The 14,727-nt window shown below is 44.3% G+C and overlaps 1 protein-coding gene across 1 annotated transcript in view; it reads right to left on the bottom strand.

Moving 5' to 3' along the window:
* Window positions 1-14,727, bottom strand: part of TSNAXIP1 (translin associated factor X interacting protein 1) — a 265,687-nt gene that overhangs the window by 141,682 nt on the left and 109,278 nt on the right. The window contains exons 8-9 of the mRNA XM_029608818.1: window positions 13,426-13,595; window positions 5,301-5,460 (exon numbers count right to left, since the gene is read on the bottom strand). Coding sequence (XP_029464678.1) covers window positions 5,301-5,460; window positions 13,426-13,595 — 330 coding nt within the window. The remainder of the gene's footprint in view (window positions 1-5,300; window positions 5,461-13,425; window positions 13,596-14,727) is intronic.

The raw sequence follows: 14,727 nt of genomic DNA, 5'->3' as shown, positions 1-14,727 counted from the left end.
AGGTGCCAGAGTTGGTAGAGATGGTAGAACACTATTTTGGTTATGGCATGGACCTGGATTTTGGTGGTAAATTGTGAATCTAGTATGAAGCTGAGTGGTGGCTGAGTGCCTTTGGTTCAGAGTGAGCGAAAGGTGGACAGGGAGTGTGATAGGGTCTGTTTTGTCTGTGATAGCTTACCAGTTGCTGTTTTATCTAATTTAGTTTGGATGCATGTGATTTTCTCAGTGAAACAGGTGGTTAACTTGTTGCATTTGGCTGCAGTATTGAGAGAGAGGTATAGAAGAGTACGATCCCAGGAGCTTGTTGATAGTTTGGAATGGTTCTTTTGAGGAGTTTTTAGCTTCAGTGATTGTGTAATATGTTCTTTTTGCTTCAGTGACTGCCTGGTGGTAGGCTGTCTTATATGATAAATTTGCATAAGCTGGAAGCCCAGTACATACAAAATTACTTCATTGGGGCTATTCTGAAAACCTAACTCACTGTGGGGTCCCTAGGCCAGGTTTGGGAAGACATGAGGTGTGACATGATTAGCAATGACTTGTCCAGAGTCATACAAAAAAGTCAGGAATTGAAATTGATCAAAGATTTGACATAAGAAAATAAAAGCAGTCAAGTAGGGTCATACCAGTGATGCATCTAGCCCAGCATCCTTTTATGACTGTTACGCTCCGCAGCCGTAGACTGCTGCGACTGCTGCTGCTCATCTCTTTGTTTGCTGCCTTGGCTCCGTTGGGGGAACTCGCAGCCTCTGCCAGCTACCACTGACCTTCCACCCTCCGTTCTTGGGCCTACTCGAGCAGCATGGACACCGCCAATCACCATCTTACCCGCGGGGTTCCCTAGGCGTGTGCGCTCCTCGACCTGCTTTAACCACATCATGGTGGGAACCTCGGGGGCATCCCCACCAGATGATGTCACTCAACCTGGATACTTAAGCTCACCAGCCCAGGCAGACAGCGACTTAGCAACAAGTTCACTTGCTGCAACTATCTACTCTCTTCAATGCTGTTCCGGTTCCTGTTTCCGTGTTGGAGACTATTGGGTACCTGCTCCTCGGGGGCCCTATGTTGTCTCTTGACTATCCACTCCTCGGAGGGCCTTCACATGGATTCCTGCCAGGCTGGATGCCAGAGGCTCATCCGGACCTGCTATTGCCTTCAGTTGCTGTGAGTACTATGCTGCGGATTCCTGTGGTGATATCTACATGGGAACTCTCTCCGGTGTACCCCGCTCTGCGGACCATTGCCGTGATATCTGAAGAGGATCCCTCACCGGTGTATCCTGCTCTGCGGACCACTACCATGACCTCCCACTGAGGAACGATCTTGTATCCCATCTCCACGGACCCAATGTACTTGAGTGACTGTACTTCTATCGACACCCCTACTCCTCGGGTAGTGCTGCACCTGCACCTATTGCCTACTCCAGTTCCTGAGCTGAGTCTTACGTCAGCATCTATGCAGTTGCTCCGTAGCCCGCCTCCAGGGGTCAACTTCTCTCTCATTCTACCCACTGCTGTATCCCATCCCGCAGCCGAGACGCCGCCTCCTGACGGTGAGCTCAGTGGGGCTCCTCCCCTGGGTGGTTCCACCTCTCGCCTCGGTCAAAGGGTCCACATACTTACAAATCCTAACAATGACAGTGGAACAGTGACCCTTGAGTTATTAGTAACACCCAACAGACCTAAAGCAGAGTTCATTTACTGTGTGCTCACTGTAGATATGTAGTGTGTAGTGACCTGGTTCCCATCCAATCCAATATCTGCTTATATATTTGTCTTTTAGGAACATATCCAGACCATTCTTGTGCCCTGTTATCCTGCTTACTATGACTATATTCCCTGACAACAAATTCTACAATTTAACTACCTGCTGAATAAAGAAATATTTTCTTATTTTCATCTTGAAACTGCTAACAATCAGTTTTATTGGATGTCCCATGGTGCTAGTATTTTCTCCAGAACTAATCACAGTATTCCTTGAGTGACTGTACATCCTAGCCCTTTCTATGTCCATCTCTCTCATCCATTTGAACCTATATACTTACCTCTCACATTCATATTACCCATGTGAACCTAATCCTTACTGCTGCTTGCAACCATTTGAAAATGTAAAACTAACTTTGAAAATGTATACCTAATCTTAATATTGCTATAACTGTAATTTTGATCATAATGTCTATGCTAACTCATCAACATACTTTATTCCATCGAAACTTGTAAACCATTATGATGGCGAAATCGCATGATGGTATATAAAACTCGATAAATAAATAAATAAATAGATATGCCAAGCGAGGTCTCACCAATGACAGCATATTATGAAAGTACATTTTGGGTGCTGTTCCCAAAACATATCTTAACAGTGTAGTAGACTCATCTGGAGTGAGAGGGGTATGATGGCTATGGTTGACTGACCAGGAAGAGGTTCTCTGTATACCAATGATCTGGTAACTGCCTTAGCCAGCGTGGTAGAAGGGAGATTGTATTGGTGGATGAGAGACTCCACGATAAAATTGCCTCTGGCTCCTGAGTCCAAAAGGTCTCGGTTTGCAGACTGGTATCCCCGAAGGAAAGACAAACTGGCATCTGCAGTTGAGAAGAGAAGAATAGTTGGCCTAGGGCTGCCTCTCTAACCAAGCCCATGCTTGGAAGTTTCCATGTTTCTAAAGACAGTGGATGATGAAATGCCCCTGGCCAGGACATTAAAGGCAGAGGTTAAGCTGCCTACACTTCTGTTTTTCCTCCTCTGAGAGGTGGGACCAGCCTAACTGCATGGTATTTTCAGGGGAGATCATGGCCGAGGGTTCTGTTAATAAAACCAGGGGATGTTGAAACTTGAGAGTTAGATAGAACAGTCGATAAGTCGTCCCTTTCTCTTGGGCTTGTTCCTGGAACCACAGGTCTTTCCATATGGCTAGTGCAATGAGGTCCTCTAATGTGGGCAGAGTGTCTTGGCCTGCCAACTCATCGTTTATGAGTTCCATTAAGCCCTGCCAAAAGATGGCTGTCTGGCTGCCTTTGCTCCAGCAGAGGTCAGATGCCAAGGTGTGAAAATGTACTCGCCCACTGCCAGATGCAGAGCAGCTCCATAGCAGCAAATGAAGGCAGTCCTGGCTTGTGAAAGACCAGATAAAACTGGTGTAGAAAGGTGTCCAAATTTCCTAGTAGTGGGTCATCTCTCTCCCAGAGAAGGGAGGCTCAGGCTATGGCGGAACCCCCTAACAGAGAGTGTATGTACGGTCTATTGGGAAATTAGCCGCTTACAGCTCAAAGTGCATCCTGCTCTGATTTAGGAAGCCTCTGCATTCCTTGGGATCACCTTCATACCTGGATGGAGGTGAACGATGTGGAATGGAGGCAGGTGGCCGAGTGGGAGCAACCAGATGAGGAACCAGAAGAGGAGCCTGAGAAGGTGCTGGGGTCCACATGGAGTTCAGATGAGCTACCAGGCCCTGGAGAATACCAGCCATGTTGTGCAGCTTGTCTTGCTGCTATTGTACTTGAAGAGCCAACCCCATGACAGCCTGAACTGGGGACTAATCCACTGAGCTCGTGGCCTCGGCAAACTAACATAAGACCATAAGAAATTGCCATGCTGGGTCAGACCAAGGGTCAATCAAGCCCAGCATCTTGTTTCCAACAGAGGCCAAACCAGGCCACAAGAACCTGGCATTTACCCAAACACCAAGAAGATCCCATGCTACTGATGCAATTAATAGCAGTGGCTATTCCCTAAGTAAACTTGATTAATAGCCATTAATGGACTTCTCCTCCAAAAACTTATCCAAACCTTTTTTGAACCCAGCTACACTAACTGCACTAACCACATCCTCTGGCAACAAATTCCAGAGCTTTTTTGTGCATTGAGTGAAAAAGAATTTTCTCCAATTAGTCTTAAATGTGCTACTTGCTAACTTCATGCTGTCAGGGTTGTGAGCCCTTGGGTTGTGGTGTGGTTGACGCAGCCTAGTAGGCAAACCTAGGAGAACCACACTGACAGCTGACAGACATGCCCTTACTGAACAGGGCATGTCTGTTCAGTAAGGGCATGTCTGTCAGCTGTCAGTGTGGTTCTCCAGCTGTCAGCTGGAATAGGTGAGGCCCCCTGAACAGGGGCCTCACCTATTCCAGCCTCGTTTCCTGCAAGTTGAGCCCTTAGGTTCTAGGGGCCAGCAGGACTTAGGCGAGTATCATTTTAAGAGCAGTCTGAGAGATAGTCCAGATACTGGCAATGGTTGGGGCTGGTGGCGAGTAGACAGTGACCGGTTCCAGGCCGAGAGTCAAGATAGGCAGCAAGCAGGGGATAGTCAAGTTCCATAGCAGAGGTCAGTACCAGGTGGCACACAAGAGAGAGGTCCGAATCTGTAGCAGAGGAGTCAGGTCAGGACTGAGACAAGGCATGACAGGACAAAATGGATACAAAGGAAAAAGCAGGACATGGCAGGAAACACTAAGGCAAGGCAAAGACAAGGAGACACATAGGCAAAAGGAAAAGGCAAGGCACTGAGGTAGCAAGATTCTCTGCAGGTTAGGCAGGATGACCTGTTGTTGAGGGATTGGCTAGAACCCAGCTGTGCTGACATCATCAGGAGGCACCGTGGGGCTCCTTCCCACCATGGGGCCTTGAAACCTGGGACGAGGATGGGCACGCACCTAGGGGAAGGTGCAGCATTCCTGACCCAGGCTTCAATGTTGGTCTCCCTACTGCGAGGAACTCCCAGTGGTATTCTGCACATTTCAGTGGCATTGAGGTAAGTGCGGCCGGTTGCAGGACCTTCCCACGGCTGGCCAAACATTAAAGGCAATATTATTCTCATCAAGATTATTAAATGATCAGACCAAGGTACTAAGATAAAGGTAAGATCTTCTGGACTTGGAGTAGTCAGAATAGTATTTAAAAATATGAGGTCTAGAGTATTACCAAAACGATGGGTTGACTAGTGAACTTTGTACTCAAACCCAAGTGCAGACATCACTGATAGAAAACCTCAACAAACGGAAAGTAAAGAAGTTTCATCCACATACAGCTTAAAATTGCCTAGGATAATGCTATTCTCCAGAGATATCCTAGACAATGTGAACACTTAAATTAAAGGAGAATAGTTATGATTCCAAATGATGGTGCTCTAAGCATCAGAACATCATGAGGAGGTTCAATTACAACAATAATTAAGAGTAACGGAAGTTGGTTATCCACAATAACAATATTGAGTGTGCGCAAAAAAGAAGATAAGATTTAGCTGTACTTATTCTATTTATATGTTATAAAAATGTCTTTCCTAAGAAGCTTGAAATTACCTGCGCACTTTGTCCAGGAAGGACGTGGCGTGGACAGCCGATGGAGCTCTTCAAGTTCCATGCTATCCTTCTCTTGTTGCTCTTGAACTTGCTTGTTGATCTCAAGCAGTGTGTCATACTCCATTTTTAACTGGTTAAAGTCTGTCTGCAGTGTTTCTATCTACAGCCCAATAAGGAAAACAAAATTATTGTTGCTAGTATTGCACATGAATAGCTAATTTCTCTGTAAACTACAAGGCACCTGCACATCACAAAGGTGATTAAGCATTAATCAACACTTCACAAAGTTCAAAGCACAGGGATTTTATAGTCTTGTGTAAGGGACAGTTACCAAGGAATTAGCATGATCATTGCTGTCCTTACTGTGGTTGATCTGGCCAAAGGGCAGGTATTCTAATGTGGAGGGACCAAGTCCCACCCTCTGGCTAATCACAACAGCAAGAGGCCTCCTCCATGGGTGAGTAACTTGAAGATAGTGGATTCCCCAAATCCTCTTCCAGCTCCCCCAATATAAAAAATTAGCTTGTGCAGGATGCCACCTGGGACACAGGCAACTTTCATCCCCATCAGGACAGAGGCGATATGGAGGAATGGCAGAGAGAAGAAAAGAGCAGCTGACAAAAGAGACATACTGACACATACAGTACTGGAACACTTCAAAAATAAATCTGCCTTTATTTCCAAAAAACAAAGGTAGTTCCAAGCAATCAGAGGTGGCTTTACCTTTAGGTTGGGTAAGGTGATCGCTTTAGGCATGTGCCCCCCCCCAATATCCCTGCAGTGACTGTCTCATTTCCCCACCCGAAAGGAGAGTCATTACTGGCAGGAAGTGAGTCACAGGGCATGATTTATTGACATGCTGGTAGGGTTCAACCGCCCACCAGCAGAAAGAGAGCATCCCAGCCCAGCACTGCTTAGCCCTAATGCACAGAACAGCTGCTGGCAGGGCAGCCAGGCCCCACCAGTGAAAGAAGAATGGCAAGGTGGACCCGAAGAACAGCCACACTGGTGAGGAAGCCAGGCCCCGCTGGCAAAAAAAGGCTCAGATGGACCCATCTACTGAGGGAGGGGATGCGAGGGAAAGGAAGGAAGAAAGGCTTGAGGGGATGAGAGGGAAAGGAAGGAAGAATGGCTTGAGTGAAGGGAGGAGAACGGAGTGAATGAAAGAGGGATGTGAGACAGGGAGTAATGAAAGGTGTGAAAGAAGGATGCAGAGGGGGATGAGTGAACGGAGGGAAAAGAGGGCAGAAGGGTGAAAGAGGGTAGGGATGGAATATGAGGGATGATTGAAAGGAAGGAAAGGTGAGGAGTGGGGTGAGAAGGAAGAGAGTGAATGTAAGGGGAGAAGGATGAGTGAGAGGGAAGGGATAGAATATGGGTGAGGGGACATAAGGAAGACCCGTTCGCCAGTGTGCTTCTCTCCTTCACTGCAGAAGGACAACCAAAATTGGTTAGGACCTATTTTCCAACAGGAAGAGGAAGAAGATGACGACACTATGTGTGAGGGAAGTTGAGGTGTGAGTGGAGGGGGGGGGGGAAGAGAAGGAGGGTGTGCATGTCTGTGGAAGAAGAGAGAAAGGGAAAGCAGATTCAGGTCTGGCGTTACTAAGCAGCACACCTGGGGTTGGTGGAAGGGGGAAGAGAGAGAGAGAGGTTCAATGGGGCCACCACAGTCAAAGAAAATTACGGGAGAAAGTCACTACAGATAAAGAAAATAAGGGTATAGAGAGGATGGGATTGCTTGACCTAGGGCTGTCCTGGCAAACCTGGGTTAAGTGGAAGTTATCAGACAGTAAGCCCCAGAGTCCTCTCACTGACCCCCAAATCCCAAGGCTGCTGCTTGCAAATGCACAGATTAAACAACAGATGTGTTCAGGGATGGTTGAAACTCATACGTTTAAACAAGTTGTCTCTCACGCTGAGCTATGCTTTGAGAAGACATGCCCCACCTAATGCATACCTTCAGATGTGCAGAAGAAAACAGTATAAATATCAGAGGCCTTGTAATGAGAGTCACATTCTTTTCATCTGAAGTTTTAGAAGAGACAGAAGTTGCACAGATCCCTCTCCATCAGTGAGCTTTTTATTCAATGTACTGCATGAGTTCTTGTGACACAGAATTAGGTGCTGATTATCAATGCATATTAGCCAATAACAAAATACAAAGAGGCGATGAATACATAAGTATAAATAAAGAAATTGCATTTCTCCTTTGCAACCCTTGTATTAATAATCAAATATGAATGCTATTTTAGGGAACCTTCATACATGTAGGCTAGGTATTTATGCACCATAATACAGAAACATTACCTCTTGTTTATGCCCCAATCTAATCACTGGTTTCTAATAGTTCACACACATAAGTAATGTTTTTCTGCTTTTTTCTACTCTTAAATGTAACTTTTCTCAAAAGTCAACATATATTGAAAATGCAAGATTTACCTTGAATATTGCTGCTATGTCCTTTGATAAAACTCAATCAAAACAAAATCCCCATTTCTAATGAGTTTCATCAAAGGCCACAGAAGCAAGAGAACTACAACACTAAACCATGAGGCCAAAATAGATACCAATATTTTAAAGTCCAAATTCAGAAAAGATATGGCCCTGTAACTACTCATCTTACTCTGATCCTTTCCCTTTTTTGGTAATGCTTCTATCAGGGCCTAATTGATAACCTAAGGGAGAAACCCATGTGAGACTGCATGATTAAAGAACTTCAAAGGTTTAAGCAATTGGAATTTCAATATTCAGTAAATTCAGGTCACAGAATATCCAAATGTCATGATTCTGCCTGCTACATAGCCCCCCACCAGCAGAGGTCATCAGTGAGCCTCACTCATAGCCGCTCTAACCTCTTGCTCGCTGAACCCAATGAGGCGGTGACTCCAGCCCTATTTAATCCAGCCTGTCCATTCTCTCCTTGCCTCTTCATGGGAATCACCTCAGTTTCTTGATCTGGCCTACCTTGGCCTCCTGATTTGCTTTGTGGCCTTCCTGGTCTCCTTGCCTTGTTTTGTGGCTTTCCGGTTTCACCTTGTAGTCTTTGGGCCTTCTAGGTTTGTCTAGCCCAGCCTTGTACCCTGATTAGGCCTTCTTGTTTATTGTTGCTTGCTCGAATCCTGTCCCTGTCCAGTTCTAGTCTAGTCCTTGTACTGTCCACTCCCTGTTTCCAATCCAAGCCTTGCTCTCACTTCAAGCCCTTGTTTGCTGTCTTCAGTACCAGCACTGTTCCAGGCTCTGTCTCCAGCCCAACTTTGCACTTGGTTCTATCCGTGTCTCTAGCCCTGCCAGTATCCAGTTCCTGCCTACCTTCAGTAACAATCATGTATCCAGCTGTTACTGTTTGTAAGGTTTTGGGTGGACCCTTGGACACTGTGGCTGCTGACCACGCCCATGGGGGGGGGAGTCCCGTGAGGGGCCACAGCTCAGGCTCAGCTTTAGGACACACAACACAGATAGATCTTTTATTAATAGTATTGAGGAGCCACCACCGGTGGCAGTAGTGAGCAGAGATGAAGCCCGGCTGGGCTTGTAGTCCCTCAGGGCTCTGGAACAGCGATCCCTCAATGGTTGTGACAGCGGTTTCCCTCGGTAGGAAACACAGGAGCTGGAGTAGAGGCAGGCCCCCGAGGAGCGAGTACCTGGTTCTAGCTTGAAGAAACCATCCTTCGTAATATTGTTGATAGATTTTTTTAGGTTCAAATGGTTATCAATGGTGACTCCTAAATCTCTAACTTGAGTGGTCTGAGGAATAGAGGTTGTCTGATCATGGCTGGAAGAATGGTCGGTGGAGATGAGAAGGATTTCTGTTTTGGCTGCATTGAGGACCAGGTTCAGGCTGGTGAGTAACTGGTTGATGGACTTAAGGCAGTTCTCCCAGAAGGAGAGCGTTTTTGGAAGGGATTCTTTTATTGGGATCAGGATCTGAACGTCGTCAGCATATAAGTAGTGGATTAGGTTAAGGTTTGTGAGGAGCTGGCAAAGAGGCAGTAGGTATATATTGAAGAGGGTGGGGGATAGAGAGGAGCCTTGGGGAACACCTAGAGTAGATTTGAAGTTAGGAGATTCTTTGTTATTGATAGTGATCTTGGAGCTTCTATTATTGAGGAATGAGCTGAACCATTGGAAGGCGTATCCAGATAATCCAATGTCTGAGAGACGATTGAGGAGGATGCTATGGTTCACAGTGTCAAACGCCGCGGAGATGTCTAAGAGAACTAGCAGGAATGAAATCCCTTTATCCAGGCCCATGAGGATATGGTCTGTTAGCGAGATGAGGAGGGTTTCGGTACTGGAAGACTTGCGGAAGCCTTACTGGGAGGGGTATAGGATTTTGTGTTCCTCCAGGTAGTCCGAAAGCTGTGTGTTTACCACCTTCTTGGTGAGTATTGCTAGCAGCGGGAGGCTGGATATGGGTCGGAAGTTGGAGAGCTCATTAGTGTCCAGGTTGGGTTTCTTCAAGAGAGGTTTAATAGAAGCTGTTTTAAGGTCATCCCGGTATACTCCTGATTCTGGTTTACAATGATTCATATAATAAAAAACATGATAAAAGGAATAAAATGAAACAATACAATATCAGTTAAGATGAAATTAAAATAGAAATTAAATTAATATTAAAAGATAAGAACAGATTAAGAACAATAAGATACTCATACAGAAGACCCAAATTAAACATCACTGTACAATTAAACCTTGCTGAAGGATACAGTCTAGCAGTGGCTCCTGTATCCACCTCCCACTTTGCAGAACATAGCACAGTTTTGAAGATCATTAAGCCATTAGCTATTCTTAGCCCAGTTCCACTTTAATGCTGAATTCTTCCCAGTTAGCTGATCTGAGCCCTTCTAAGCCAGTTATTGTTAATCAGGGTTTGAAAAGAACTGTTCTAGCCACTAAAAAGGTAGCATGTGCCTTTCTAGGAAAAGCAGCTTCAATTAAACTACCTGTTCTCAACTCTGGTCCTATTGTGAATGTCACAGCCAAGGAGAATCCAGTGCCAGCTTCTAGGGCAGGTTATGAATCTCTCCCTTTCAGTCAGAGATCTTCACTTGAGGACACCTTGGTAGGTAAAATCCTAAACCTGCCTCTGCTTGCCGAAAAGGAGGGTAACTTTGGTCCTGGATGTAGGCCTAATATAAACCCTCCTCTACAGAATCCATACCAGGCTGCAGTTTCAGCTCATCCAAAGATTCATACCAAGCTTCTTCCTACAGCACCTTCCTATTTTTAGATCTTGCTTGTTTGGTTCCAGCTAAGTCCTACCAGCTACCAGAACCCAAGGGCTCAATCTGTGGGTAAGGTGGATGGTACAGGCAGAAGATCCAGTCTGGCCTTGCTCCAGAATCTGGCCCTGCTTCTGAAGGGGGTAATCCCTGATCCCATCCTGCCTGATCATGAAATCAAATCAGATGATTTCCCAAAAGCCATACCTTGTATGACTCAAAAAAATCTCCATCTCACTAATCATTCTATTAAAAGTTTCTACATGTTCCAGATCTAGGATTCGAATCCATACATTTTTTTAAACTCTCTCTTTTTCTACAATCCATCTCCTTTTTGTCATATAAAGAGCTATAATAGTCAATGAAAACTTTTGAAATGTGTTCTGTATGCTTAACAAAATCCATATTTCCATTCTTTACTTCTACAATAATAGAAACTTAGAAATAATGGCAGAAAGGAGCCAAATGGACTCTTCAGTCTGCCCAGTAAGCTTATATAGTATCTGATGCCATGTCGGTTATCCCATGCTTACCAGTGTCCGATACCATAAAAGTCAGGGCCCTCGGTTGCTGTTTGAATCCAATTCCCCGTTATGCCTTGCCATTGAAGCAGAGAGCAATGTTGAGTTGAATCAAAACATCAATCTTATTGGTTAAGGGTAGTAAGCACCTCATCAGCAATTTACCCCCATACCTGTTTTCCCAGACTGAAAAAGTCAGGGGATGCTTACCTCATAGTTAATAGAACGCCTGGTATCTCATCTGCTATTTTATGGGAAGCGAGTCAAGCAGTTTTGCAGGGTAGTATAACTGCTTGTTTATTTTATTTTATTTATTAGATTTATATACTGTGTAAGTTGTGCGCTCCGGCTGCCAGTGTGCGATCCCCCAGCACAGTGGCAAATGGCCACTGTACCGGCCGCCTCCAGCTCTGCCACTCCCCGCCCCCAATACTACCCCTCCCCGCCTCCCGGACCACCCCTTTTACGAGGCCCAGCTCTTGTGTGCGTAAACCCTGTATTATGCACATGTGAGGGAATAAAAATTTGTCCTAAATTGCGCTGGGAAGAGAATATGATTCTCTTCAAGACAGTCATTTAATTGTGATAGTACCATCCCTGCATACTGGCAGCCCCAACCCCTTAAGGTAGAAATACTCCTACAGAGAAATTTCAAAGGAGAATTCCAGCGTGAAACTGCTGAAATGGAGCTCGTCAAAAAATGTAACACCATCGCCCCGGCCTCGTGAATCACCACAACTATCTGTGAAAATAACAGTTAGCAGCTCATGCTGTTTTTTCATACGTACTTCAGTTGTCAGTAGGCTATTCTATAAGGCTATTAACACTCTGTTGACATCACTTCCTGCCTAATCCAATGCCTCATCTCTGTTGCATATATATGTTATCCATCTCATTCAAAAGAGTATTCACCCCGGAGCACAGCTGTATATCAGTGAGCAGCCATGACTCTTCCATGGTCTCTTCTGCTGTTGCAGACATAAGGAGAGGTAACAGAACGAATCAACATTAAGTGAGAAACCTGGATCAACTGTGAGGGAAGTAGAGGTCTCGAGCGGGTGAGTTTCAAGTGGAGAGTGTCTCTGAAATGTCCGTTCTAGAAACTTTATTTGTTTTGCTATCATGTCAGCCATATAGGCCCTTGAGCAGCACAGCAATGAGATCAACACGCCCACTTTTAGCGTCCTGTGCTGTAAAGATAGAGGCTTTCTTATACTTAAGTCCCGATTGCTTACATCGCACCTCATCCTGATGGTGAGAGACCAAGCCAGAGATGCAGAGCATGATTCTTTCTGCTCTAATCTCTGAAAGGTACGTTGGTTGCACATTTGGTTACTAGGGTTTGCTATTTTATTTCATGCGTAATATTTGAAACATTCCTTGAAATACCGAAACCGCTTTGACATCCACAGTTATATGTTTAGGAGTTCAGATTGTCAGCCAGAAGCAAAGCAAAATGTCTTTTGAGGATAGGCTCCTCACCACTATGGAATAGGTAGGCTTGCATAAGGTTAAGAATGTTACGAGGCATGTCTGTCAAGAGAGGAGAAAACTGCCAGGCAACATTAAATGAAAACATAATATATAAGTCTGGATTTCAGGACTTCTTATCAGATGCCTCCATGGCTCAGTGGTCTAATGTGCTTCTTTCTTCTATGTGATTTGTGTTTGGGACTCCTGATGGAGTCGTGGGTTCAAATCCCACTTCTGACTTTCTGATTTGATACTTTGGTCTTTCAATCTGCTTTACTTTCTAATGGAAAAAAAAATTTTCCTAGCCAAAGAATGTCCCTTTGAATTCCCAACATTGTGAAAACTTCCTTTCCGTTTTGCTCCTATCCAAACCTAAAACGTGGCAATCACCGAGACTGCCTGCTTCCAAGTTCTTATGGGACCTGTACTCAAGAATCTCCTCCATAGCTTTTTATTTTTTAAACCATCAGAGTGATGGCCCATCCCATAGAACTGGACCTGTGAACTGAGAGAATGGACTAGCATATTTTTTTGTTTGTTTGTTTTGCTTTACCCTCCTTGATGGGAGGACTATGAAAACTGTTAACAGCTCCAGTCCGGTAAAGTAAAGAACTGTAAGGTTTAATTAGAGTGATAAACTCCAGGACCCAGTTCTGAATCAGAAAACAGAAGTCTGCAGTAGTTTGGGACTGTGTTGAAGTTTTGGATACTGCACAGTTAATTTACCCACAGAAGTCTAGACAGTGTTGAACAGAAATTATCAGCCTACAGAAAAGAGAATCCCCAAGGACAACACCCAAAGAGAGCAACTTCTTGACAATATCTAGGTGAACTAGCATGGAAACCACATTACTATATTTAGTACACCAAGGTTGCTGATATGATATAAACAAAAGCAATGCTCACCTTTTGGATTAGTTCAGTCATATTTTTCTTCTGTGATTCAAAGTCTCTCTTGGGTACCACATCTGCATAGTCTGCTTTCATTGTATTCAGTTCCACCTGTGCCTCCGAAAGGTTCTTGTGTGCCATCTTTAGTGCCAGTCGTAGTGTCACTGGGTCTTCAGATGCAACTTCTGGTTAAGAGACAGTACATACTAGGGTAAATTTTAAAAGATAAGCAGTTGTGTTCCTAAGTTAGATAGATACTAGACAACTAAAATTATGCACAGAAAGCACAACAGATTTTCAATAAGTATAAACCATCTGAAAGACTATTTAAATATCAGATTAGGCACCTAAATGGGGTACTTTGGAAGATACTTAAATACCTGGTGCAGTAACTTATGGCCAATTTGGATATCCAGCATATTAAAAATTAGTTCAGGGATGACTGAGTGGCAGTGCAATATGGAAGATCCCCCATTTGGTCACTCTTTGAGTTGGCTAGGGATGCTGTGGAGGCAGCATACACAGTCCCTAGGGGAGAGAGAGTTATAATCATTGCTTAAAAGTGACACCCAATGGCTGGATTTTGGAAGGAGCACTCCCTGGGTCAGGTCTGTCACTGCAATGACAAGACTAGGTATGTTGGAGGGATTTAACTAGTGGAAAAAAATCTCTGGGTAGTTAAGAATGAAAACTCGTGGTAGCAGATTCTAGCCCTGGTTATAACTGAGTAGGAAGTACAAAGGAACAGAAAGAAACTGCTGGGACAAAATAAAAAATGCTTGTTGTGTCCAATCCCAAGGCCAATCCTCTAAACCCAATTTTTTTGTACTTCTAACATGATTGATTTTGTTTTTTAATGCCCCAGGCATTTATCTGGTCCAGTTTTAACATTATGATGGTAACTTTAAAAAGAGCACAAGCATGCATTCATGTAGGCGTTAGTACACATGCGCTTGAATTTTATATTGTCCATACAAGTGCGGGAACAATATATAAAATATGCCTAGCGCACATAAGTGTGCTCCTAATTTTTTAAAAATCTTTTTTTTTATGATTTTCAGTGACACAAAAACAAAAGAACATCTTTTGTCACAGAAACACATGGATTTCAGTATATAAAACAGAAAACTGCAACAACAGAAAAACAAGTACAAGTACAAAATATAACAAAGAAGAGCAAGTTTGCTTACCGTAAATGGTGTTTTCTGTAAATAGCAGGATGAAGTAGCCATGCTATTTGGTGAAGTTATCAGATGGCGTGCCGGTTCAGACATTCTCTTCAAAGATCAAAGTCTTCGATGCTGAGCATGTGTGGCA

The sequence above is a fragment of the Rhinatrema bivittatum genome, chromosome 7 (assembly GCF_901001135.1).
Source record: "Rhinatrema bivittatum chromosome 7, aRhiBiv1.1, whole genome shotgun sequence".
Taxonomy (NCBI): domain Eukaryota; kingdom Metazoa; phylum Chordata; class Amphibia; order Gymnophiona; family Rhinatrematidae; genus Rhinatrema; species Rhinatrema bivittatum.
The sequence above is the reverse complement of the archived record's forward strand: the minus strand, read 5'-3'. Positions and strand labels throughout refer to the sequence as shown.